The following is a 25,448-nucleotide window of genomic DNA, read 5'->3' as shown; positions in this document are numbered from 1 at the left end:
AATAGATTTTATAAAAAAATTGTTTTTAGTGGACCAGAAGCTCATGTGTTGTAATATTCTATGTTTTTGAAAATTAATTATTTTTAAAGTTTTCATTATATCTTAAACTGGTAGATGCCCTTCAGCATTATATGCCATCTTAGACCCAAATTTGCATATTTTTTATTATTTTTGTTACTAACCTAATTTTATGGTCCCTTCAATGTAATTCTCAAGAAAAAAAATTCCTAATGTAAAATTAAGAAAAATGGTGTCTCTGAGGTGTTTGCTACCTTAATTCCATAGGCGTTTTTTTTTTCTATTAATTTCATAAAATCTGTCTACTTTAGATAAACTTTTCTAAGCTTAATTCATTATACAGCTGACATTATAAAGCTGACCTATAAGCAACGAGCGCTCAGGACATCTTCTTCGCATCTCCATTCGCAACACATTTCCCCAATGTTATGGTCGTACTCACGCGATTAGTGTTTATGTAGTTTACAAATACAAATCGTTCACGACTTTTCGTTTTTTCAACATTCTCGGATCAAGTTGCATAATTATTCATAGTCATGACAATACACGAGTCAATCCAAAAATTAACTAATTGGTTAATCAATTAGTACTAAATAATCTTCTTTTTTTTCCTCGTTCTAATTATTACATTGGAGACTTCAGATGACTAAACCAATACACAAGATGACCTGTGCAATTGTTTTCCAAATCAGGGAGCTCTCCATATAGTTTTTTATTTCTATTGGGGTGTTTTGGGGCTAGTGTCTTGTTCGGGGCTCTTGGTAAAGAATGCAGATTTGAAGGACATGGTCAGCATTCTCTGGTGACACTCCACAGGAGCAGATCTGATTGGTTCCAATTTTGAGCTTTCGGAACATAAGTTGTCTCATTCTGTTGTCTCCGATTCAGATGCGAAAGATTAGACGTTGATCTTGTCGGGATAGCTTATAATAGTCATCTTTCTTCTTATACTAAATAATCAATTTTGTATTATAATGCAGAAAGGGAGCTAAACCCTGCCATTTTCAGATAAATGACAGTAATTAGCAGTTGTTGTTTTTTTACCTAAGATAAGCTTTGTCTTTTAAAAAGATCTTTTTTTTTTTTTGCATCGTAAATTTTCCTTCGCTTATCGATACTTCCGAATATCGCACATGTAGTCGTATGGGTTATGTGTAGACATGGCTTTGGGTTCTTGTGGGGTAGGCACATGTGGGCGAAATTATGTATTAAACAAACTATTCTAGTTCTGGAATACAACAGATGAATGCCGATATCAGCAGACATTTATCAAACAAAATAACATAATATGTTTAAATATAAATGCATCTCCATTGGTGACATTAGCAAAATATGATAAAAGCTTAAAAATAATTCAATGTCGAAAATGGCAGAATCTTGGACAACCCCAATAGGTACTCACGAGTCCATTCTCCATAGAACTGAAGTACGTCCACTCTCTACCAAAACCAAAAGTTCCACTTCCTTTCTTCATCATTCAATTACCCATCGTCTCTTGTACCGTTCATCATTTGTTCTTGCTGTCCTAACTTATAGTTCTATATTACTATTGTTTACCTAATTGTCAACAGACCACTGTCCTGTTGGCTCATATTTCTCACGGCTATGGCCTAATTTTGACTCACGGTGCCCCCGCTAAGGGGAAAAAGAGGAAACCGTGTTTTATATTCTTTTTGACTGCCCCAGACTTGCTTATCTCCGCCTCGACAGGTCTGGGAAACCAAAAATTCTTGACCTGTATGGCGACATGTATGCACTACGCAAGACAGCAGGGTTTCTGTCCAGGGCTTTTGCAAGAGAGGATTTGAGCCTTCACTAAAATGGAGTTTGATGATGATGATGATGACCTTATTGTTAAAACTATCCGTCACAGTACACAATACACATCTATTAATTTACTTTTTATAGATATCTTTCCATTGAAGAAAATAATCACTAGAAACCAGTAATAAACAATATGTCTTAAAGACATTTTCTTACATAATTACTATGTGTATATATTTAATAGCTCAATATATTGGAATATTAGGTCCACTGTGTCTCTCTGTGTCCTAAATTGTTGTTTACAATAATGCTGTTCTCAAATAAAATTATTAGTACATAATTTCTACAAAAAATCTAGTTCGTCTTTATTCACTAACCCGGAAATATTAAATGAACATGTTTATCTCTACATGACAGAAACAAACTAGTTGGTCCTGTAGACATGTTGAAAACCTAATGATACTTGTATAGGATGACTGGTAAATAATATATTACCTTGTCATGTTTTAAAAGTTGACTACACTATCTTCCTTGTTCATTTAGCAGTTTTCTTGTAATGTTTACACTTAGAGCTTTCTTTAGTTGTCATTCGCAATATTGTTTTGTGTTTATATCAAACACTATTAGTATTATTTGAAGGCGATGTGGCTGAGTGGTTAAGCACTCGACTTCTGACCCTGGGATCTTGGGTTCGAATGTCGGTGAGATTTGTGATTTTGAATTTCGGGATTTTTAGGGCGCCCCTGAGTGAACCCAACTCTAACGGGTGAATGACTTAGGTTGGGCAAAGTAAAGGCATTTGGTCCTTGAGCTGGCCACATGATACCCTGCTTGTTAACCGTTGGCCATAGAAACAGATGAAGTTATCATATCTGCTCCATTCATCGCAAGGTCTTAAATGGGAAACTTTACTTATTTTTTTTTATATTATTTGGTCCTTCTAACCGTATGTCACGTCTTAAATAAAACGAGAAAAGTGAATGCAAATATAAATTTATATTTTGTAACTTTCAAAGTCTTAGGTGCATCGGTTACTTGCTCATTTTTAGCGGCCTCCGAAAGGGGAAAAGACGCTATTAGTTTTGTGTGAAATGTCTGTCCGTCTGTCCGTTTAGATCTCGTAAACTAGAAAAGATACTGAAAATCCGATATCACTATATTTTAGACCATTCAAAGTTCTGATCCAACTGGTACTTTTTTTCTGAAAGCGAAAAATCTTATTTTTTAAATCGCTTATGCAAGCAGTTTTTTTTTTCATAAAACTACACCACTTTTACAAATATTAACTATTAAAAACTCAAACACATCAGGCTTTATTAGGGGAGACGATCGTTTTTGATATTTTAACACATTTATGCAAACAGTTGTAGATTTTCTGACAAAAAATTTTGTTTTTATATTTGTATTGTTAAGTTATGTAAGTGTTGTTATACTAGGTACTATAATTACACACAAACAAATGTTTGCTATTTTTTAAAGAGAAAAAATATTTAGTATGCATTATAAGATAGACATAATTTAAAACGAAAAGTAATCTTGTAAACTGCATTTTCTTAGCATTAATTGAGTGTAGGACACCTCACAATATCAAATAATAGCTTGAGCCTTTTTAAAAACACTAATATCAATTATTAGACATCATTTTGGCCAGGGGAGGTGCGGTGGCTAAGCGGCAAAGCGCTTGGCTTTCGAACCGGGGTACCGGGTTCGAATCCTAGTGAAGACTGGGATAATCAACTTCGGAATCCTTGAGCGCTTATGTGTACCTGACATTAGTTGAAAAGTAAAGATGGTTGGTCGTTGTGCTGGCTACATGACACCCTCGTTAACCGTAGGCCACAAAAACAAATTAACTTTACATCATCTGCCCTATAGACCACAAGGTCTGAAAAGGGAAACCAGTTAGGCCAGATTCACATCTAACCTTACATTTACTTCCACCTATCTTTTGATCTGCTGGACCGTTGGGGCACTACACAAGATCTGTCAACCTTCCTTTTCCATTCGTATCTGTCATTTGTCTTTGATACAATATCATTCGGATGTTTATTCTGAAAATATTGAAGCCTGCCTGGGTGGACCACTTCGGGGGCCGATCTTGAGTTTGCGTTTCCACACAAACTGTCTTTGTAACCTTGTTAAGTTTTGTTTTTCATATTTAAAGTTTAACGTGATACAAAATATAGTCATTTTTGTTTCAAAGATTTTTAGCAAGGGATGTATGTATTTTAAGAGTGGAAAATAATTATTTTGTATCTCTGTTAACGTTTATAGTTTTTGTTATAAAGTTTCCTTAATAATTTGATTAAAATGTCTTTCTTTTTAACTAAATTACAAAGAAAACAACATTTGTCATTTTTATTAATTAGATACAAAGTTTTAAATTGTGAAAAAAAAACACCTAAAGCCGACTCTAGTGTTCTTATATTAAAAACTCAGAAACAAAAGAAATAGTCAACTCTTTAAGTTTGTATGTTATGCCTCCAGAGGCAATTCCTTCGTACATAATACAAGTGTACGCCAATACAAATCAGCAGGAGTACATGCATAGCAAGTCTGGTATTGATTGGTGCATGTAATCCTGCCTAGTACAGTGATGCCCAATATACTACCAGCGTGCCACCTCCGAACCATGATGAAGAGATATTCTGTCCACGAAGCGTCAGTGCATAATGGATACTAGGAGGCTGGAATCCATGGGACTCGACTTTCGCTGGTAATGCGGTCCATGTTAAGAGTGTCGGAAATGTAAAATGCCCCAAGCGGAAATAATCGGACAACGCTGATGTAAAACAAAACTAGTAACATCTTTACATCTTCTATGTACATTGTTTGCGTATGCAGGGGTGGCCTTGAATTGTGAAGCCAATCATAGGTTATTATGTTATGTTTTGCTGTTTCTAAACAGGTCCTCTGTATTTCAGTCCTATGACTTTTGTGCATTTGTGACAACAAAGTTAATGAAAAGAAGTTATAAATAATGAATGACCTGTAACTTAAGTCACTCTTGAAAGCCAACACGGGAAACAAAGATGACTAATTGCTTCTTCTCCTGATACTATTGTTATAATATTGTTTATGGAAGTCGTGTATGTAGCTGACAATGTAATAGACAGCCAATTTTCCTTTGCTAGCGTAATGTCGTAACAAGATGAAAACACACAATTTTGTTTGCACCAACTTGTTACAATGGTGACAACATAAATATAAGTTTGCATGCTATATCTATCATTGCGCAATTTGTGTAAAATTTATATTTCGTGGAATGGAGTTTATGGTAAAAGCAGTGTCTATATGTTTAGCTTTAAACATTCTAATGAATGTGATAGCCAATGTTGATTGTGGTAAGTACAGGCCGGGTAAGCTAGTCCATAATAACATTTTTATTAGGTGTGAAGTGTGATATGTCAGAATAACATGAGAATAATTTAATCAATAGATTTCTAGTAAGCTAATTTAAACTAGTATTTTTTTCTATTTGAAAAGACTCGGCTAACACTTTGGTTACTAAACTATTGTTTTTAAATCCAGCAATGAATAGTTAAATATGAATTAAAAAAACTATAAACATAAAATAAAAGCGACAGGGTTCGCATATGCATATAAAAATAATAGCAACATAGACAAGAGATACTTAAAGGTTGGAAAACAAAACACACTGGTCACTGTTATATGTTCTCTCACATGATTACCCTTCTAATATGGCCTGGTCATTGTTATATGTTGTCTCACATGATTACCCTTCTAATATGGCCTGGTCACTGTTATATGTTCTCTCACATGATTACCCTTCTAATATGGCCTGGTCACTGTTATACGTTCTCTATGTGTGAAGGGTGCAGCGATGGCGGGCTAAAGTGCTATTAGACCATGGAATGGGTTGCCTGAGCCAACCAGGAAAACCACGTTGTCTATCTTGACCTATTACGTGATTGTTTCATCTCATGCTTTCGGTCCAGCCCTGGTTCAGCCCACGAGGCATACGACTTTTCCAGTCAGGAATAATTTCTCCATTCACAATATAACTCGATCCTGACAGCGCCACGTCGACAAACGTTGTAAGCAACAGCAATAATAATATCAATAATTTAAATGCAACTAATAATAATTGTCAGCAGGTCAGGAGGGGCTACAGAGTGAGACCTTTTATTTACTGCTCAACATTTATTCATTATTTACAGTAGGCAGGTGGTAGCTCTACTGGATGGGCCCAATCTGTGCACCTCGGTCTGCGACCAAGGGGCTAGAGTCGCCTAAACAACCAGACAGCATAATTAAACTAAACTAACTAACTAAAGCAAGAGACAAACTTTATTTGAAAATGAATACTAAAAATGAAACTTTATTTACATACAAAAATAAATCAATAATCAATCAAATATATATATATATATGCATACACTAAAGTTGAATAAAAGAACTATACCTATGCAACTAACAAAAATTCAACACTAATCACCCAAACAACTATAATACTAATCAACCACTAACTAACACCTACCAACCTAGAATCTACAATATTCTACCACTAGTACAAGCAACACTAATAAACTAACCATCAACTAAATTACCCCAACACTAAACTCACTAAACCCAATAACATTTACAACAAAAGCATCAATCTAGACAGAGGATACTAAGCATTAACTAGTACAGAGCAGGCTACTAGCTACACAGCAGACAGGCAGGCAGTAAAGCAGGCAGGAATTATAGCAGGCGGTCCCAGCTGAAATTACACACACTACATGGTCACACAGACCAGCTACCTACAGACCAGTGGCCCAAACAGGAAAAAGGGACAAGACACGACAGCGTCCGTTCTATTTATAGAGACTGGTCATGACTCATCTACACTAACTCTAACGTTAAAGAGCTGGCGGGAGTACACACATGCAGCTTAGCACTAGCCTATAAAAGTAATTAAAATAAAATATACAAAATAGATAAAAATAGCTCAGAGAGCGCCAGCTCACATAATATTACTAATTGTAATAATACAAATAGTATCGCAGACACATTCTAGTCCCTAAACATTCTTAAGAAGATTCTCGTTACCTGTCAGAGGGCAATAATGTTGCAGACATTCCACATCTCCAGACAACACATTTAATGAGATTCCATCCAAGATAAAATACATAGAGGAATGGAGAAACATGGTCAAAAGATCTTGCGTGGTGCCCCAAGAGACTAAGGGACAGGAGAAGGTAAGGAAGGACTGTAATGAATTTTGATTCCCTCTAACAAAGCTCGACCCTGGAAGCTCTAGACAGTGAATATTATTAATTTATTTGTAAAGTATTTAAAATAATGACACTAATAATGAACGGAATATTAAGACATTTTGAGCATGTGTTTATTTCAATATGTGTGTTTCTATTTACAATGTTTATTAACCTAATTTAATTCCTTTTAGTGCATCCATGTTCAATGATCAAAGACTCGGTGTTGATAGACACAAAGTGTCTGATGCTGATCAAACTGACATTGACTTGGAATGACTCCAAGGTAGGGAACACTCTATATCATCTCTCCACTAAACACTGACTGTCATTTCATAGTCTTTGATTATGTTTAACTAATTTTTTTTACATCTCTTTATAATTTAAAAGTCGTAACTTGATGGAGGGCGGAATCTCAACACTAATATCAAAAATGGCTGTAACGATTTTTCTAGAAATTTAAAAGTTGTATATCTCTGAGAAAAAAATTACTGGCATGTCTGCCACACGAGAGAACTCTAGTTTGAGGGAGATAATTTTTCAGAGTAAAAAAGGAAATAAATTTAAATTTAACTATAAATACCATAACTCAGTAATTTATTAAACTTAATCTTGATTAAAGTTTATTGATAGATTATCAAAGATTTCATTATATATTTACTTAAAAGTATTATACATTCCTTCTACATTCTAGATCTAGTAGTAGATGTACATTAGATTTTAAGAGTTCTAAATCAGAACTTTAGGTCCAGTTCTAGACCTATATGTTCATATAATAAATAAATGTGTAAGAAAGGTATTTATTGCTAGAATAGTTCGTTCAAGAAGGTGACAGTGTCTAATCACGAGGGCGATACACAGTTTGAGCTATTGTTTTATATATATACATATTTATATTTTAAGTTGTTTAGATGAGGTCTTGTCTTTTTACAAATGTTTTTTGTTATGTTTTCTTGTTTCTTTTCGTAAGCATTCTCAAGTTCTTTTTAGCAAGCTTGATATGGAAATTGAATTCATTGTTCTAAAACTTTATGATTAAATAGAATGTTTAATTTCATTATTATGTTTATATTTTGCGAAAGACAGAATGGTCTTAATACTTAATTTTATTTATAAATTTAGAATATTTTTTCCCTTCAAGAGGTAAATATAAACTTTAACCTATATATCGCAAGTGTTGTTATTTTCTATATTTCATAATGGATTTAAAAAAAAAAAATTTCGTTTTAATTTTATGCAAAAAAAGAGTCTTATAACATTCAAGTTCTATCCATATTCATAAGGAATAATAGTGTGTAGGGCGAGGATATATGGAAGCAGCTATATTTGGGACTGGAGTATCTGGCAGTAGATTTTGTTTATTTCTTTAAACGTTTGAGAAAGTAAACTATGCCCCATTGAAATCACCCAACACATTTATAGTCCCTAAAGACAAGATCTTCAAAACGTTAAGTAAACCACTATTCCACAAAAACGTATGTATAACTGTTTAGACTTTCTATAATCCTACTCTTTGTTTCTGATAGAGTTATTGTGAGGACACATTCCACGGATCAATTCCCTTCAATGCAAGAGTTGATGTGATCAAAGCAGCATCAAACCTAATGAACCAAAACAACGCTGACTACGGTAAACAATTATAAGACCATGCGTCCGTAGAGTTGAAGGCCAGACCAAACCTTTTGCAAGACGGCGGAAAGACGGCATGGTTTGAACCTATAAAAGTCGAGAGTACATACTACGACGAATATGCCCAAGTTCGCGAGCGAAGCAGGACGTTTTGGCGCAGCCGTTTTGGCGCAGCCGTTTTGGCACAGCCGTTTTTGGTGCGAAGGTCGTTTTGGCGAAGCCGTTTGGGCGCACGGGACGTTTTGGAGCGAAATGTTTTGGTCCCATTATTTACGTTCATTGTATTATTTCTTTAAAAAGTATCTTAGCTTGTTCGGATATTAAGCTGAGTCATTTTTTTAAAAATGTCTTTTGGAAAGAACTCGAAGAAAGTCATCCAGAAATAAAATATAATTCAAGGCGAGGTGGAGCATGTTATTACCATTCAGGAATCGGAGTTATTATATATTCATGAAATAAGAAAATCCTTTCTATAAAACAAACAATAAACAACAATTCGCTGGATGGTGTTAGAATTCATAGTATTTATACAATATTATAGTAGAGTGGAAAAAAAAACATTGTTATAAAAGCTTCGCGGTTATTAAATTATCGTCTAATTACATATCGCACCAAAACGTCCCCATGCGCGCCCCGTGCCGAAAGAGTTGTGTCCGACTGAGAGTGCTGCCGCTAATTTTAAGTTTGTAGAAGAATTGTTAACTTATTTTACGTAGTTCGTTATCATTGCTGTATGTAAATATTCGGCTGTAAACAGTTGAACACTAGTCACTTCCTATTTTATAATTGTAACTATAGGCTTATTTTTTCACAGTAGACTATATATCATTAAAGGCCTGATTAAAACAGGTTCACTAGATCTATAATTTCATACACACACAAAAAACAACAACAAATTAATTCATTCTAGTAGTTAACCGATTTAAAGTGAATATCGTTGAGTGTGGGCCTTCTAAAAGACTTAGATTTTGCCTTTAGGCGTTGTTATGTACCTAACCATATTTGTTCTTGTTATGTAACTACTTTTATTTAGAATTTGTTATATGACTGATTACATTTAGATTTGTTATTTAGCTAATTACTTAGTAAGCCCAATATCTTCCTTGAAGTGTTCATTGCTAGTGCAAGGCACACTTAGTCTATGTGTGTTTTTATGCGCATAACACTCAATTGTTTATCTACACGAAAGTAAATAATTAAACTCCAATGGTAACATCCAAAAGTTACAGAGTAGTATACTTCAATTTGATGACTTCAGTCAGACACCCCTCTCCAGACTTTCGATATACAAAACAAAGAGTCTATACAAAGTAAGGTAGTTTTCTCTGTTCCTGAAAAAAAAAAAGCAACTAAATCTAGATTCTTATCTCATTTAGTCAAACGTATGATCTAGGCCTATTCCTTATCATCGTTACATGTAAAACAATTCTCAATTCACATCGGCACTGGCTATAAAGATAATAGATAATGCACATACTGTATAGTCTAATTGAACTTACCACCATGGTGGTAGTATGAGGCTTATACTTCAAAATCATCAACCTATATCTACAGTATTTAAGCAAGCTAAAATAAAAGAACTCCACACTTACAACTATATCTCCCTTTAATGTAGAAGTCATTTCCCTTTTTTGATATAATAAAATAATTAATTACCAATAATTAATTTGTTTACTAATTTTGTAATTGATTCAGGCTTTGCTAGGTAAAATAAATAAAGTTTCAACTTGATCCTAAAAGGGTTGTGGGAGAAGTAACATGTTCTGATTTTAGACCAGACAGAGTTTATATAAGTTTTATAACAACGAACTGAATTGCTCCCAGTGTCACAATGGTGATAAATAAATCTGCTCTAACTTCTAGCGTGGACTCATCAGAATGAAACATGCAAGGCAATCTCTAAGTCTGAGAATGTATTCGTCTCACAGAAATGCGAAGAAAAGCACGAATTCTTCTGTTACCTAGGTCAGACATTTTTGTGTGTAAATATATAGGCTATGAAAAGAAAATGTTTTATTGGACCTTTTTTATATTTAATGTTTGTGCATGTGCAGAAAGAGAATTTATAGATGATAGTTATACAATTTAAAGAAACGTTGTTTTTTTTTTCTCTATTGTATAGAACTCTTTAAAATGCCAATTATATCGTTACTATAAGTTTAATTCTTCGTTTTCTTCACAGTACAATGAAACTTTGACACAATTTTTACGACATTTCTTGAGATCTGAAAAATGCAGATGCAAAATTACATATTTTAAAAAAATACTTTTGTATAGATCAATTTTCATGCTAAAAATATTCCCAGTGCTTGTCCAAATCTCATTGGTTGACTGGTGGAGGGAGGAACTATCAGAGAGATTCCGCTCTGCCTTGAGCTGCTCAGAGAGCACAACTATAGTCAAATCAAGCCTCCTTGAAAAGCATCATAGCTATATACTTACCCAAAACCTCACTTTCTTCTGGAAACTACTGCAAATTGTACATTTAGCACTAAAAGTGAAAAAAAAAATACTTTAAAAAAAATGCGAGATGAATGCTATGTGTGACAGCATCTTAATAGTAGATATAATGTGCAAGCGTATACTTAGCAGCTTCAACAGAACATAACATCGTTAAGATTCCCTTGTGTCTATCATGTTTTAGACTAAGAAATAAATAAACATTGTAATAGTTTTATTTCGAACTAAATAGTAAAGTTGAAATTCTGAAAATAAATGTGTTCAACACAAAGGAAATCTTTCTCAACACAAATATTGTTGTCACTGTTTAATAAACCATTCTTCTTATGAATACCTAGACTTTAAAGGCCTAGAACACTTGGACGACCCATGCTATCCATGGAGATCAGCTCTATTCAGCAACGGAACTTGCTTCAAACTGTTTAATGTGAATTTATCATTACCTAATGCAACGGTATGTTTCATAATAACATTGAAGCATAAACTAGTTTATATAATGGGGAAATATTTCAGAGTCTTGTAACTGGTGTACACTATTTAAACGTATTTTTAAGCTCTGTATTTCCAACTACATATTATATAATTTGTGTACACCATTTAGTAATGCAATTTCTAATGTTTTTAGCAGTTAATATAAATAGACATTTATAGAATACTATGCTCAGTTGCTTTAATATTGCGTCAGTGATATTGTTGTGTCAGTTTATTTTAAAATCATGTCACGTCTTACCCTTTTTCTTAATTTCAAAGAATTATTTCGTTTGATTCATGTGGTCATCCCTCATTTCTCTTTGTTTAAGCTTGAATTGGGCCTGTCCTCACTGAACAAAGGACCAATGAATTTCTATTATTGATATGTCATTGCGTTACATTGTAGATTGGTTTAATGAAGTAATTATCTTGTTCCTGTTTTGCTCTGATTACATTAATCTTTTTATTTGACGTAACACACTTTGCTCGGTAACAATTTCGTCATTCTCGAGAACAGGACATATAGTACGGAAATGTAAAAAAGTTTCGTTCTTAGAACTTTGCTCGTAACATATACATTCTAACGGATCAAATTATTTAATTTTTCAGTCCCACTGTACACTCTGCAACTCTACGTTGCTAGAGACACCAGGGGATGATGAAAAGATCGTATTGTTGAAGTTTCTTCAAAATATCACCACGAGTTCAGGTAAGTTCTACTAAAAACGTTTAAACGTGTAAATATTATCTATCTGAAGTGTAAAGCGACAATATAAACTCACTTAATATCGATAATTGCTTTAAAATTCTTATTGATTTGTATGTATTCGTATAAAGAAACATAAATTGTTGACATTTTATTCAACTCCTACAAAATTGCTTGTTTTTGTTTTTCGTATACTTACCAGCGCTTTTTAAATCCCTGGAAGATGGAGTATATATCCACAGTAGATCCAATGGAAAGCTATTTATCCTAAAACGCCTTAAAGCCAAAACGAAGAAGGCGTATCTTGATTACAGAACTGCTGTTCGATACTTCACTCACAATAAGGATTGCAGAGGCTTGTGAATGCTCTAGAATGCTTATCAAGAGTTTTGTCTTACAATAAGTCTCTACAAGACCGAAACCTGAAACAAGATGTCGCAATAATACCAGCAATACATATTGGAAACCACACACTTACAGTGGTGCAGGAATTTACCTACTTGGGAACAACAATAGCCAGCAACCTAGATTTAGACACTGAGCTGACACTGAGCTGACAAAAAGAATAGGAAAGACTTCTGCAGCAATGGCAAAACTCTCCAAGCGCTCTGAGCACACTTCTTTATGGCAGTGAAAGCTGGGCAACTTACATGCGTCAAGAACACAGATTAAATAGCTTCCACTTACGCTGCCTACGAGGGATCATGTCACCAACCAGTAAGTTTTGAAACGGGCCAAAATGCACAGCATCTATGCTCTTCTTACACAGAGAAGACAACGCTGACTCGGTCATGTCACTCGCATGCCAGATGGAAGAATCCCTTAAGACGTCTTATATGCTGAGCTTGTTAGGGTGCCTAAGAAATAAGTCCTTTGTACTGATAGAAGCAAGCCCCAATTAATGTCACTACCTACACACTGTTTCTCTAGGTGCCGTATTTACCGCGGACACCTGCCCAGAATGAGCCCTGCAATTGTTAGAACCAGTAGAGCCGGCCAAGCCCAATATTTTAATTTTTAATATAGTGTTAATTCTACATACTTAAAGACGTCTTTCTAGAACTTTATTCACATTGTAATAGTATTGAAAGTTTTGTATTAACACAACCTCACTGACAGACGCTTTGTTTTTGATGCTGTTAAACATAGCTGGACATAAAATAGACTTTGGTATATTTAGCACGACAAGCAACATTTTTAAAATACTAAAACAAAACCGTATCTAAGGGAAAGAACTCCGCACTTACAAACTAGCCCTCAAAAATGTAGAAGTTACTTTTCATTATTCAATAGCGAACAAAATGATTAATTATCAATAATGAATTGACTAATATGTTATTTTTTAAAAATAGATTCATGTTTTATTAGGTACAATAAATATTTGTTTAAAGTTTCAACTTAATCCGATTACTGGTGTTGGAGAGATCACAATCATCTAGATTCTAAGGGGACAAAACCCTAAACATTTAGCCATATCTCTGAATATGAAGAATTTATTTCCTTGACGGTATCAAACACAATATTTAATTACCGATAATTTATGAGTTCGAATCTATATAAACTTTCCTTTAAAAATCATTCAACTTAGGGGATGGGGTGGGGGGCTTGGTCACCTGGTACTTAGCTGTTATAAAAAGTATTTATTTTTATTGCTGCAAATCTGCTTTAACGATCCATCTCATTTAAAACCCTGGATCTATTGTGAGAAATAAATGACAACACAATAATTAATTTATTTGTATTATTTATTTTATATTAGTTTGGGTCAGAGCAAGGAGAGAAAATGTCAATCTATATGGTGGACTGTTTGATTTCAAACTGACATGGGAAAGTACCAACAGTCGTCTCCAAAGCAAATTGCCGTTGTATGATGTGATCATTTCCAACACTACAGACAATGAGTGCGTTCTGATGAATGCCAACAATACAACGTTCTACAACGAGGCTTGTGATCAAGAGAATGCCTTTGTCTGTGCAAGAGGTCAGATGCAAAGTGTAACAAATGATCAAAATGTTAGAGATTAGCTTTTAACCAGAAAAAAAAATGATTTATAGACCAAAAATCTAGAATCGAAAATAAAATTTTACTGTACTTTTAACAAATCATTAAGGCGAAGCCATCGTAAAATCTTATGTGTCACTTGCCTCACTTCTACAAAGCCAGGTCAGGTTGGGGGTAGGTGTTAAATAGATGCTGGTCAATGAAACGTCGTTCAGGTAACGAAATTTGGTGAATCGGAATGCTAAATACGAATATTAAATCAAATCGTCATCTTTCTGTAAGATCCTTAGTATTCAGTATAATAAGGATGGTCTTCGAGTCCGAAGAATAGAGAGTAATGCAGTATTTAGTATTAACGATTTCTTGAATCAAGATACATAAGACGCTGGAACAATAAAATGTTCAAATATAATATATAAATATATATAAAATACTTATTGAATAAAATAACTTTCGATAAGATAAGATAATAAAGATAAAACAATTGAGTTGGTCATAATAAATAGAAATTCAGTTTGACAATAATTGCCCACCCCCGACCTCAGTATAACCACTATAACCATTACAATCTAGATGCAAACCAGAACAGCATTCATCTACAAAATATAAACAATTACACAAACACCCACAATCAGGGCAATATGAAGAGCGCATGTCACAAAACGTTAAAGTAAAAAAAGGGTTTGATGTAGATTTGTCAAGTGTTTCCTTGCACACCATTCGTCCGAGTCATATTCAGTTTAATAAAGATGGAGGCAGCATAGCCAATGGTATTATGCAAAGCCATTTTGAGGTACATATAGAACGTAAAGACCTCTTATGGACTCGAGCGTCATAGGATCATCATCATAATAAGTAAGACGTCTTGACACTTTTTCTCATATTAAAATGTTCAACCTAACGATGTATGTATGCTCGAGAGAATTTCAGACGTTCTGATACAAGAACGTCAAAAGTTAATTCCTTTAGCGGAGACGTTTTGAAACGTCTTCGGAAAGTTTTAAGTCATCATTTTTGAGATACCTCTCATGAAGACGATATTTATTGGAAGCTGCAACGAAATCTCTAGCTTTAAATAGATTATTTGTTGGAAACATTGGTTTTAGTATCATTTTGCTACGTTGATAATCAAACATGGATGGATAACTACAATGCAAAATATTTTTTGACACTCGAAAATTTAATTGACCTGTTTTACCTGACTCTCTTAGTCAAGACTTCCTTAAGAAGACGTTATTTTCCTGTTAGATCAACGCTGCTTGATGATTTACGCGTCTCACTATTTAAAAATTCACTCAATGTTTTTTTTCGGTCACCTTTTTTTTTGCATACACTAATTAAGACCTCTAACCTATTTCTATTATATGAACACAATTGTTCGATTTAAATTTGACAATGGTTATCCCTAAGGCCAATTAAAATAACGATTTTAAATACAATAAAATAGGGATTTTAATTTTATGTTTATTCTCGCTTCGAAATAAAGGTGAAGCATATATTATTTCTTTCAGTTGATCCTTGTTCTCCCTTTATGGAATCTAGCTACCTACCTGGAAGATGTCTGGTCTTAGTTCGACATTTAGCAACTTGGAACCAGTCCAAGGTCAATAAAATACGCGTTTTATTTATTTTACAACCTGTGAAAATATTTACTTTTCCAAATTTTAATGTCAATTAATATAAAACCCAATTCTAGTTCGCTTAATTTTAGTGTTAGTATTTTTATTATAGAATTTAATTTTATTATATATCCAGATTTTAAATTCAGAAAACAATTAAGATTTTTTTTCGTTTTTTGGTTATACTTGAAATTTAAGATGAAAATACGTTTGTTTATTTTTTTTTATACATTATTAATAACTTATATAATTACATCGATTTTCAAATATGATTACTTAATGACAATGGAAATACAGCAGAACATTTCTTTAAAAAGCAAAAAAAAATAGCATAAACAAAACGTCAGTGATTGGTTCACATTGTATTGCGAATTCCTTCTTGTCAGGCATTTTGTGAAAGTTTTCATGGCGGCAGTCTGGCTGAACTTATTTTTGAGGAGGAAAGAAGCAAGACGTTTGACTTGATCAACTATTTCTCATGGTGTGATGCAGGTCTGTAGATAGTATTGTGTTATGTACTGATACGCTCTTAAGCGTCTTCTGTGTTTATATGCCAGTTTAGCAGCCGTATTTTTTAGTGTAGCCGCAAGTAACAGTTATGAAACAATCTGCTCAATAGATTATGATTTCCGCTTGATTTATTCCAAAAGAGCGTTAAAAAGAGAAAACCCACGTACTTGAGTGTGAGGGAACAACTTATAAAATTTCTCGGTAGTTCTTCGGGGATTTCCTGATTCATACAAAAACAAAACTATGACAGAAATACTGATTCATTACCAGGCAATGTTACCTTGACCAGATTTATAGAAAAATATGTTATTTACAGCTTTCTATATCACAACTAATGTTGTTGGTACGTCTTTGAACTACATTGTTGCATAATAGGAATTCGTTTTATGATATCAGAGGCAAGTTTGTGTAAAATAGTTCAATTCAATGTTTACCTATAGTGCATTGTGTTCCCAATTTCGCTATAGGATGATATAGTTCAGACGCTCGCAAATAGTCCCATTTTATAATGTTGAAGTGAAGATTCTGTCCTCTGTGGATCTATTCTGAAACTTATATTTAAGTGTTCACAAGTGTTTCAAATCTTTAGGCCTATGTATTTTATCAAGGTGTTATAGTCTCATATGATCTTCCAGCTGGTTTGATGGCATCATGACTTAAAACTTGGTACATAACGCGCACTTAGACAACTGAGGGAGAAATGAAGCCCAATAATTGCGGTATTTCTAGGCTATCTACATTTCTTTGTTGGATTATGTTTATTATTAGTTCCATGTAAACACAATAAAGATTTTTAAAATGTTAAAGATGTTAAAATTTAAAAAAATCATTAAAATCATTGAAGGTTGAAATTCAATGGATCAGCTAAGGTACACATTTATTATTAATACGAAATACATTTTTCTTAATTTAGATCCACTATCGTAGACCCCCGTTAAAATCTCATAGACCCCCAATTCACTTTTTCACTCTCACAGTAGACCCCTGTGGGTCTTTATCGACCACTATCGGAATTAATGGTCCATATCTACTACAAACATAATGACATGACTGAACCAAACCAATAAATACACTTTAGCAACATAGGCTTTTTTTTCGCTTGTTGTCACGTTCTAGTTACTAAAAAAATAATATTCTTATTATTCATTTATTTAGAATCCCCTACATAGAATGTTTTCGCTTATTTATTCGCTAAAAAAATTTTGCCAAAATTATTTGTTTTTAATTAAAAATTAATGAAATAAAAAATTGGAAACCCAGCTTATAGGATCATAAAAAAGTTTAGGGTATAGCTGTCATTTTGTTAAAAAATAATAATATACCCGTGTGTGTAATTTTTACTTCTAAAATTTTAAGTGTCGTAACTTACTCTTTGAACAATGTGTCCCTGATATCTTCTTTATTTGTTGAATGTGCAGTTAAATGGCATAAAATAAGCTTAGTGATAATTAGTATGCAAACTATTTGTGGGAACCAATAGCGTGTGCTTCCATAGTTAGGAATAATTCTCCCAGTTTTGAACAATCATTCGTTTTCGATGAAAACACAAGAATCAATCAAAAATGTATTAATTAGTTAATCTATAAGTAAAAAAAAAAAGATAAAGTTCTCCTTTCAGACCTTATGGTCTATAGGGCAGATGATGTTAAGGTCATATGTTTCTGTGGCCTAAGGTTATCGAGGATGTCATGAGGCCTGCATAGCGACTTTTCCCCAACTAATGTCAGCTACCCAATAGAGGCGCCCAAAGATCCCGAAATTAAAAATCCCAATCTTCACTACGATTTGAACCCGGCATTCCCGGTTCGAAAGCCAAGCGCTTTACCGCTAAGCCACCGGGCCTTATCTATAAGAATTAATTTATAATTTTTGCTGTATATAGAAAAGCGGAGATCGATATTGAGAAATATTGCAGCAATTCAACGGTCCACTCTTTATTCAATCTTTTTTTTATAATTGATATTTGATAGTTGGCTTGCTTATAATCTCTAGAGGTGCTTTGATTTCAGCTTGGATTGCACTAACAAACATTAGAAGCGATAGACATTTTGGCTGGGCCTATTCTCAAGCAAGAGCTATTAATATACCATGGGGTAATGCAGAACCTAATAATAATCTAGGGATTGACCACTGTGTCGAGGCCGTTCAGTCAAGGACGTTGAACGATAACAAGTGCGACACAAACCGAGAGTTCATATGTGATATAGGTTGGTGCTTAATTTTTGAGATTTATATTTATTATAACTGAATATTTGAAGTTTGAAAAAAAAATGTTGATTGGGTTTATACAATTTCTTATATCGTAACTTAAACATGAGTACGTTCTAATGAGCACTATCCAACATTACCCATTAATATTTTATATTGTTTATTCATTCAGAAAACCAATACTGAAGCATAAGTACCTAAGATGTTTTGTTTAGTTTAATTATAGCAAATATGAGTTGAATATAACAGGACCTGAGGACCAAGACGAAAACTGCTTATATGTTTTGATCCTTCTAAATGTCATTTAAATTTTTTAAAATCTTAGAAGTACCCTGAAGTCTAGAAAAACAGTTGCTCACGTCTTGTCCTTTTCCATTGCAATTTCTGCATTTAATTATTGGCTTATTATTGGCTTGGAAGTAAGTCTTTGCATTGCGATTTCTCAAATGGTTTATTTCAAACATTTAATATGGCATTTAATATGCATTAAATCTAGAAACATTGAATAGTGGATTTTGCAACAAAGAAAGAGGCTATACTTTTCCAGACTTAAAAACATTGCCCTAGTGTTCATCAAATCAATTTTTGGGCATAACATTCGGAGAATTAAAGTCTAAAATATAAATTTAAAATTGTTTTTAAAGATTGGATTTATATTATAATATTTTAGTATCAAACAAAATATTATACTACACCCTACAGATTACGGGGCCCTATGCGAAATGGATATATGTCAAAACTTGTAAATATAAAAGTGTACTAAAGAAACCTCTTTGACCAAACCCAACTCTTGTATTAAAAGCTTCATTAGTAAATAATGAGTAGATACACATGAATTCTACGCATCATAGTTATCAGACTTGTTTTTGAGTCCGAAGATTAATGAGGAGTACAGTATATCACGTCCCATCTGCGACCAATATATTTTGCTACAGCCAGCACAGACATAACTGTTGTCTGCCGCTTATCGTTATAGATTCTCTTTTCGACATCTACGTCTATCCTCGGCAGTGGATTGTCTTTTGGTCTCACATGTGTATCATACGGCCTTTGTAAGTTACATTTAGTTGTCTCGTTCTGAAGCAGCCTGCAATTAGGTGCTCTCTTCTATGTTAGTTAAAGCAAGTTGGCACCTAGCTGGTTTCTAAAGTGTTTCTTGGTACCATTTAACTCACCTAAAAAAAAGACTGCCACGGCACACACCTTTTCAGCGTAACTGTCAAACTATAAACAGTCCCTTTATACTGTCCATACTGGAATTCGCAAGAACATAGATATTTTATATTTGCGGTCTTGCCACCTTAGAAAAAAGAAAGACCGGCTTTTCCCTAATCGGGGGCAACTAAAACGGGTATTTACAATTTAAAAAAAAATACACTTCCAATCCTTAATATTCATCGCTATCATTTTGCTTTTTAAGAATGTCTGAGAAAAAAAAAAAAGATTTCAATTACTCTTCTCAACTCTACTCATACATTTTTCTCTATGTTTATTTTATTTTTACTCTTCAAAATAGATACTAACATTGTAATTTTGGTTCAATTCAAGAAGTGCCACTCTTGCTGCGTGCTATGTAGATTGATTTATACGGGAGATTTGTTTTTTAAATTATCGTAATGGTTATAGTGTTTTGCGTGATTTATAAATTGTTTACACTTGAGCAGAAGACAGAATTGTAGGTGGCTTTTATTTTGGCGTAATGGTTTAATACAATAAAATGGTGTCACTTTTTTGTTCCTCAAACATCACTTTTATTCAAGAAATATGTGAAGCTAAAATGAATATTACATCAATGAAACTTGGTAAAACCAATATAACCTTCAACCTTGAGTTTTCGCGATGTGGCCAATGAGTTGAGAATTTGTTTTTCATTTATATATTTATGTCTTATAATCTTCTTTTAAAATCGTTAGAGCCATTAAGAATTGTTCGCTTAAGAGAATAAGATATCCTGTGAATAGATTGCATAATACATTATTCCTTTCTTTATTTTTTGCTTGCTGAAACATTCATTTGAGTCATTCTTTTGATCTTTTGGTCATTCTTTAGAATCATTTATTAAAAAAAAATAATTTCTTATCTTATCTTATATAATACAGACGTTACTTCAAAAAATAAGATGATTACGTCCTACGCGTCATGCATTTAGTCATGCATATTAACCAATGACTTAAATTCTGCCAAGTCACAGGTTTTCCTGGCTAGCTCTAGCAATCCATTCCATGCTCTAATAGCACTAGGGAAGAAGGAGCATTTGTATCTTAAATGTCTTGTTAAGGTTTTTAAAAATCATTTTTAAAATGTGTTGTATTTTTTTGTGTAAAGAAATCAACTATCTAGAACCTGCCACTGATGCTTGTTATCCTTGGCAAATAGCTGCTTACAATAATGGCACATGTGTCAAACTGTTTGATGTTCAAATAACGTGGCAAAAAGCGCAGGTATATTCCTTGATTAATTCTTTGTATTTGCTTGCTCCCAATGTTCTTACTGCAGATTTTCCACTATTGCGAATAACGCTAAATAGATTACTTTACAATGTATCCTGTTCACAGACTTACACATATTATAGGTAGTGTTGATTATCAGTTATTCGAAACGAGTATAAAAAGTGTTAATTTTTACTTTGATTTGACTTTGTTTGGAATCGAAAATTGTTCTTAAAGTCCCCAAGCTAGATGAAAAGCTAGCTTTAAAATATAATCGTATTATACACCATGACTATTATTTGCTTTAATTTTAAATAAAGAATATAAAAAAAAATTCAAAATTTAGAAATACTTTTTTCAGAAATTCTGTGAAAAATTTGGTGGAAAACTGTTTGAAATGTCAACACCAGAGAAAAGTGTTTTTGTCATTACATTATACAATGGCATTGCCCCAGGAAAAGGTAGGTTCTAAAATTAATATTTTTAAAATGATAATTTTTTAATTAGATCATATATTTCTTTATCAATCTTTAACATACATAAAAATTAGAACTACCAGAATAATCAAACTAAGAGGGTACGCAAATAAAGTTTAATGCGAGATAAAAATAAAAAAATGATTTTTTTTTAAATGGGGTGGGGGAGCGAGAGGTAAAAGGTCCCTGGTTCTAATTTCGTTGAAGATTAGGATTTTGAATTTCGTGATTTTTAGTCCTTGTCTCAGTCCATACAATGTTTAAGACTAGTGACATACACACAGTGACGAGACGCGTATCAAACAAAACAAGAAATTTCGAATCCTTTGCTACCAATCCTCTGCTGTTTCGTCCTAAGTCGATGTTTTCGATGGGTCTCTATAAAAAGTCAAGGACTCAAGGGCCATATTGGGCTCGCAGGATGTAGGTTAGGTATTACTAATTCAAAGTATTACGTCAACAAAATATTTCTTTTGTCTCAACTAGATGTCTGGGTTGGTGCAAGACAGACGGATAATGAGTTCAATTGGACAAGCAACGCTGAAACAGTTTTCTCCAACTGGTTGGCGGATGGTGTGCAACAATTAAGTGGAGATACAACCGAATCGTGCTTATATCTTAGTAACGGACGTTTATACGTCACACAGTGTAATAGCGAAAAGAGTTTTATATGTGAAAAAGGTAGGCCCAACCTTTAGATTGAAATAAAAGTGATACATTTCATAGGCATAACCATTGTCCGCAGGTGGTCGATTAATTTTTTTTTCGCCCTCTACGTCTGTCCTCGGCATAGGATTTTCTTTTGGTCTCAAAAATGGGTCTCTCGGTCCTTTTGAGTGACCTCCAGTTGTCTCGTTTTTGAACCCGTATGCAACCAGGTGCTCTCTTCTATGTCATCAGATTGAGGTTGAATGTGATTATTCTATTTGGTCGTTCATTTGTGAAATGCTGGAGAATCCCTGGTCAATATCTGATGTGCAGATTCATGACAGTTTCCTAAGCTATGCAGCAATAGATGGATTTGTAATTTCGATTGTCTTTATCTTGAAGATAATTTTTAGTTCTTTTAATTCTGCTTTTTTTTATCTTTTTATTAATTTGAGAGCAGTTCTTACCTTATCTTATAAAATACAGACGTTACTTAAAAAAAAAAAAGATGATTGATTCGTACGCGTTATGCATCTAGTCATGCATGTTAAATAATGACTTGAATTCTGCTAAGTCACTGGTTTTCCTGGCTAGCTCAGGCAACCCATTCCATGCTCTGATAGTACTAGGGAAGAAGGAGCATTTGTACAAATTTGTTCTTGCATATGGGACGAGGAATGTGCCTTTATCTTTGTGTCTTTCAGAGTATTTTATTAAATTTTGTTTTTGTATTTGAAGATTATGGTTCAGTGTTTTATGTATGATTGCTACTTTACTTTTGAGTCATCTATGCTGAAGGCTTTCTAAATTTAGTGATTTTATTAAAGTGTTACTCTAGTCAAATGTGAATATTCGTTTGTTATGAATCTCACTGCTCTATTTTGTGTCTGTTCCAGTTTCTTAATGTTTTCTTGAGTTGAGGGGTCCCAAACAGAGGATGCATATTCTATTATTGGCCTAACCAAGGTTAAATAACATTTTAGTTGTATGTTCTTATTTGATTTATAGAAAATTCTTTTAACAAACCTTAATGCTTTGTTTGATTTTTTTTATAGTTTCATCAATATGGGGATTCCATGACAGTTTTTTCATTTATTATAACACCTAGATATTTTGCATTTTTAGTCTGTTTTACTGGTTTACCATGAATAAGATAAGTGGAATTTATTTGTTTTAGTATTTTTTTACCCTTAATAACTGACATTTTTCATGGTGGAAAGACATACTGCAAATTGATTCCCATTTCTGTAATTCATCTAATTCTCTTTGTAAAATATCTGTGTCTTGTGTTGATTTTATTGTTCTATATATTATGCAATCGTCTGCAAATAATCTGACTTTTGTTCCTGAACTAATGCAATTAGGCAAATCTTTTATGTAAATTAAAAACAGTAGTGGACCTAACACTGTTTTTTTGAGGTACGCATGAGTTTATTGTTATTGGTGTTGATTTAGAGCCATTTATTATTACAGTTTGTTCTCTCCCTATCAGAAAATCCTTAATCCACTGATGCAATGGACCATCAATGCCAAAATATTTTAATTTCTTAAGCAAACTATGGTTGTGAACTTTGTCAAAAGTCTTGGAAAAATGTAATCATATAGCATCTATTTGCTCATTATTTTCTAAACCTTTTGAAAGATTATCATTAGCTCTATTAGTTGTGTTTCACATGATCTATATTTCCTAAAGCCGTGTTGGTATGGAGTAAGGACATTATATTTGTCTAAGTGGTTTATGGTGTTACTACATATGTGTTCTAGGATTTTGCATGTGATGCTGGTTAGTGATACTGGTCTGTAGTTTCCTGGGTCAGATTTTTCTCCTTTTTTAAATAGGGGGGTGACATTAGCTTCTTTCCAGTCCCTTGGTACTCTGCCCTGGTTAAGCGATGCCTGAAAAAGTATTTTGAACACTGGTGCTAGCTCATTGCTTTGTTCTTTGAGTAATCTAGCTGGAATACCATCAGGTCCAGAAGCTTTATTCGGTTTGATGTTGGCTAAAAGTTTTTGGATTCCTTTTTTTTGTACTTCTATATCTCCTATGGTGTCTATTTGATTTAAATTAAGTAATATGTCTTTGTCTCCTGGGGCTGAGAATGCTGATGCAAAGTATTTGTTTAGGATGTTAGCTTTAGTTTCATTATCATTGTATGTTAGGTTCATTTCATTGATGATATGTATATCTTTTTTTTTTAATTTTGAAGTAACCAATACTTTTCGCACACCTTTTCTATAATGCATGTGTGTGTATAAATCTAAAGTATAAATTTATGATAATGGCTGTTTAATAAAGCTGATATAAATGTATTAACAATTACGCATAAGAAAATCAAAGTCCTTATACATACTTCATAACTTACATTGTAGCATCTTTACAGTCATTGATAAAAGACCAAGGCTATAGACTAAGCAATATAACAAATTCCAGACCAATCGATGCGCATTTAAAAGTAACAATCCGATGGTAAATTTATGAAATCAGAAATATTTATCTAGTAGTAATGATAGAAATTGATCATTTACTGTAAAAAAATAGTTTGTCATATTTAGGAATATACCATGTAATTATCGTTAAAATTTTAAACAAGTCTGCACATAACAATTTCTTGCCGATAACAATAGACCGGCCGGCCTTGACTCGAAATGGCTTTGATCAATGTGAAGCGAGATAAGGCCTGTTAGCGATATTGCCAGTTAGTTTATTTGTTGGTCAATTTCGGAATTTAATCATAATGCATATACATACAAACGTTCACACACACACACATTCACAGGCGCATACACACACACACACACAGATATATTTATATATATATATAGATAGATAGATAGATATGGATATATATATATATATATATATATATATATAAAGAGAGAGAGAGAGAGAGAGAGAGATAAATAGATAGATAGATAGATAGATAGATAGATAGATAGATAGATAGATAGATAGATAGATAGATTGATAGATAGATAGATAGATAGATAGATAGATAGATAGATAGATAGATAGATAGATAGATAGATAGATAGATAGATAGATAGATATGGATAAAGATATATATATATATATATTTATATATATATATATATATATATATATATAGAGAGAGAGAGAGAGAGATAGATAGATAGATAGATAGATAGATAGATAGATAGATAGATAGATAGATAGATAGATAGATAGATAGATAGATAGATAGATAGATAGATAGATAGATAGATAGATAGATAGATAGATAGATAGATAGATAGATAGATAGATAGATAGGTAGATAGATAGAATAAA

At 33.2% G+C, this 25,448-nt stretch overlaps 1 protein-coding gene across 1 annotated transcript in view; it reads left to right on the top strand.

The window, feature by feature from the left end:
• The first annotated feature begins 4,897 nt into the window (after positions 1 to 4,897).
• Positions 4,898 to 25,448, top strand: part of LOC106060963 (secretory phospholipase A2 receptor-like) — a 39,486-nt gene continuing 18,935 nt past the window's right edge. The window contains exons 1-13 of the mRNA XM_056011146.1: positions 4,898 to 5,126; positions 7,196 to 7,287; positions 8,528 to 8,630; positions 10,494 to 10,595; positions 11,429 to 11,544; positions 12,171 to 12,270; positions 14,027 to 14,248; positions 15,781 to 15,872; positions 16,275 to 16,380; positions 18,408 to 18,605; positions 20,932 to 21,047; positions 21,397 to 21,496; positions 21,998 to 22,192. Coding sequence (XP_055867121.1) covers positions 5,048 to 5,126; positions 7,196 to 7,287; positions 8,528 to 8,630; positions 10,494 to 10,595; positions 11,429 to 11,544; positions 12,171 to 12,270; positions 14,027 to 14,248; positions 15,781 to 15,872; positions 16,275 to 16,380; positions 18,408 to 18,605; positions 20,932 to 21,047; positions 21,397 to 21,496; positions 21,998 to 22,192 — 1,621 coding nt within the window. The 5' untranslated portion in view covers positions 4,898 to 5,047. The remainder of the gene's footprint in view (positions 5,127 to 7,195; positions 7,288 to 8,527; positions 8,631 to 10,493; positions 10,596 to 11,428; positions 11,545 to 12,170; positions 12,271 to 14,026; positions 14,249 to 15,780; positions 15,873 to 16,274; positions 16,381 to 18,407; positions 18,606 to 20,931; positions 21,048 to 21,396; positions 21,497 to 21,997; positions 22,193 to 25,448) is intronic.

Source organism: Biomphalaria glabrata, chromosome 14 (genome assembly GCF_947242115.1).
Source record: "Biomphalaria glabrata chromosome 14, xgBioGlab47.1, whole genome shotgun sequence".
NCBI lineage: Eukaryota > Metazoa > Mollusca > Gastropoda > Planorbidae > Biomphalaria > Biomphalaria glabrata.
The sequence above is the reverse complement of the archived record's forward strand: the minus strand, read 5'-3'. Positions and strand labels throughout refer to the sequence as shown.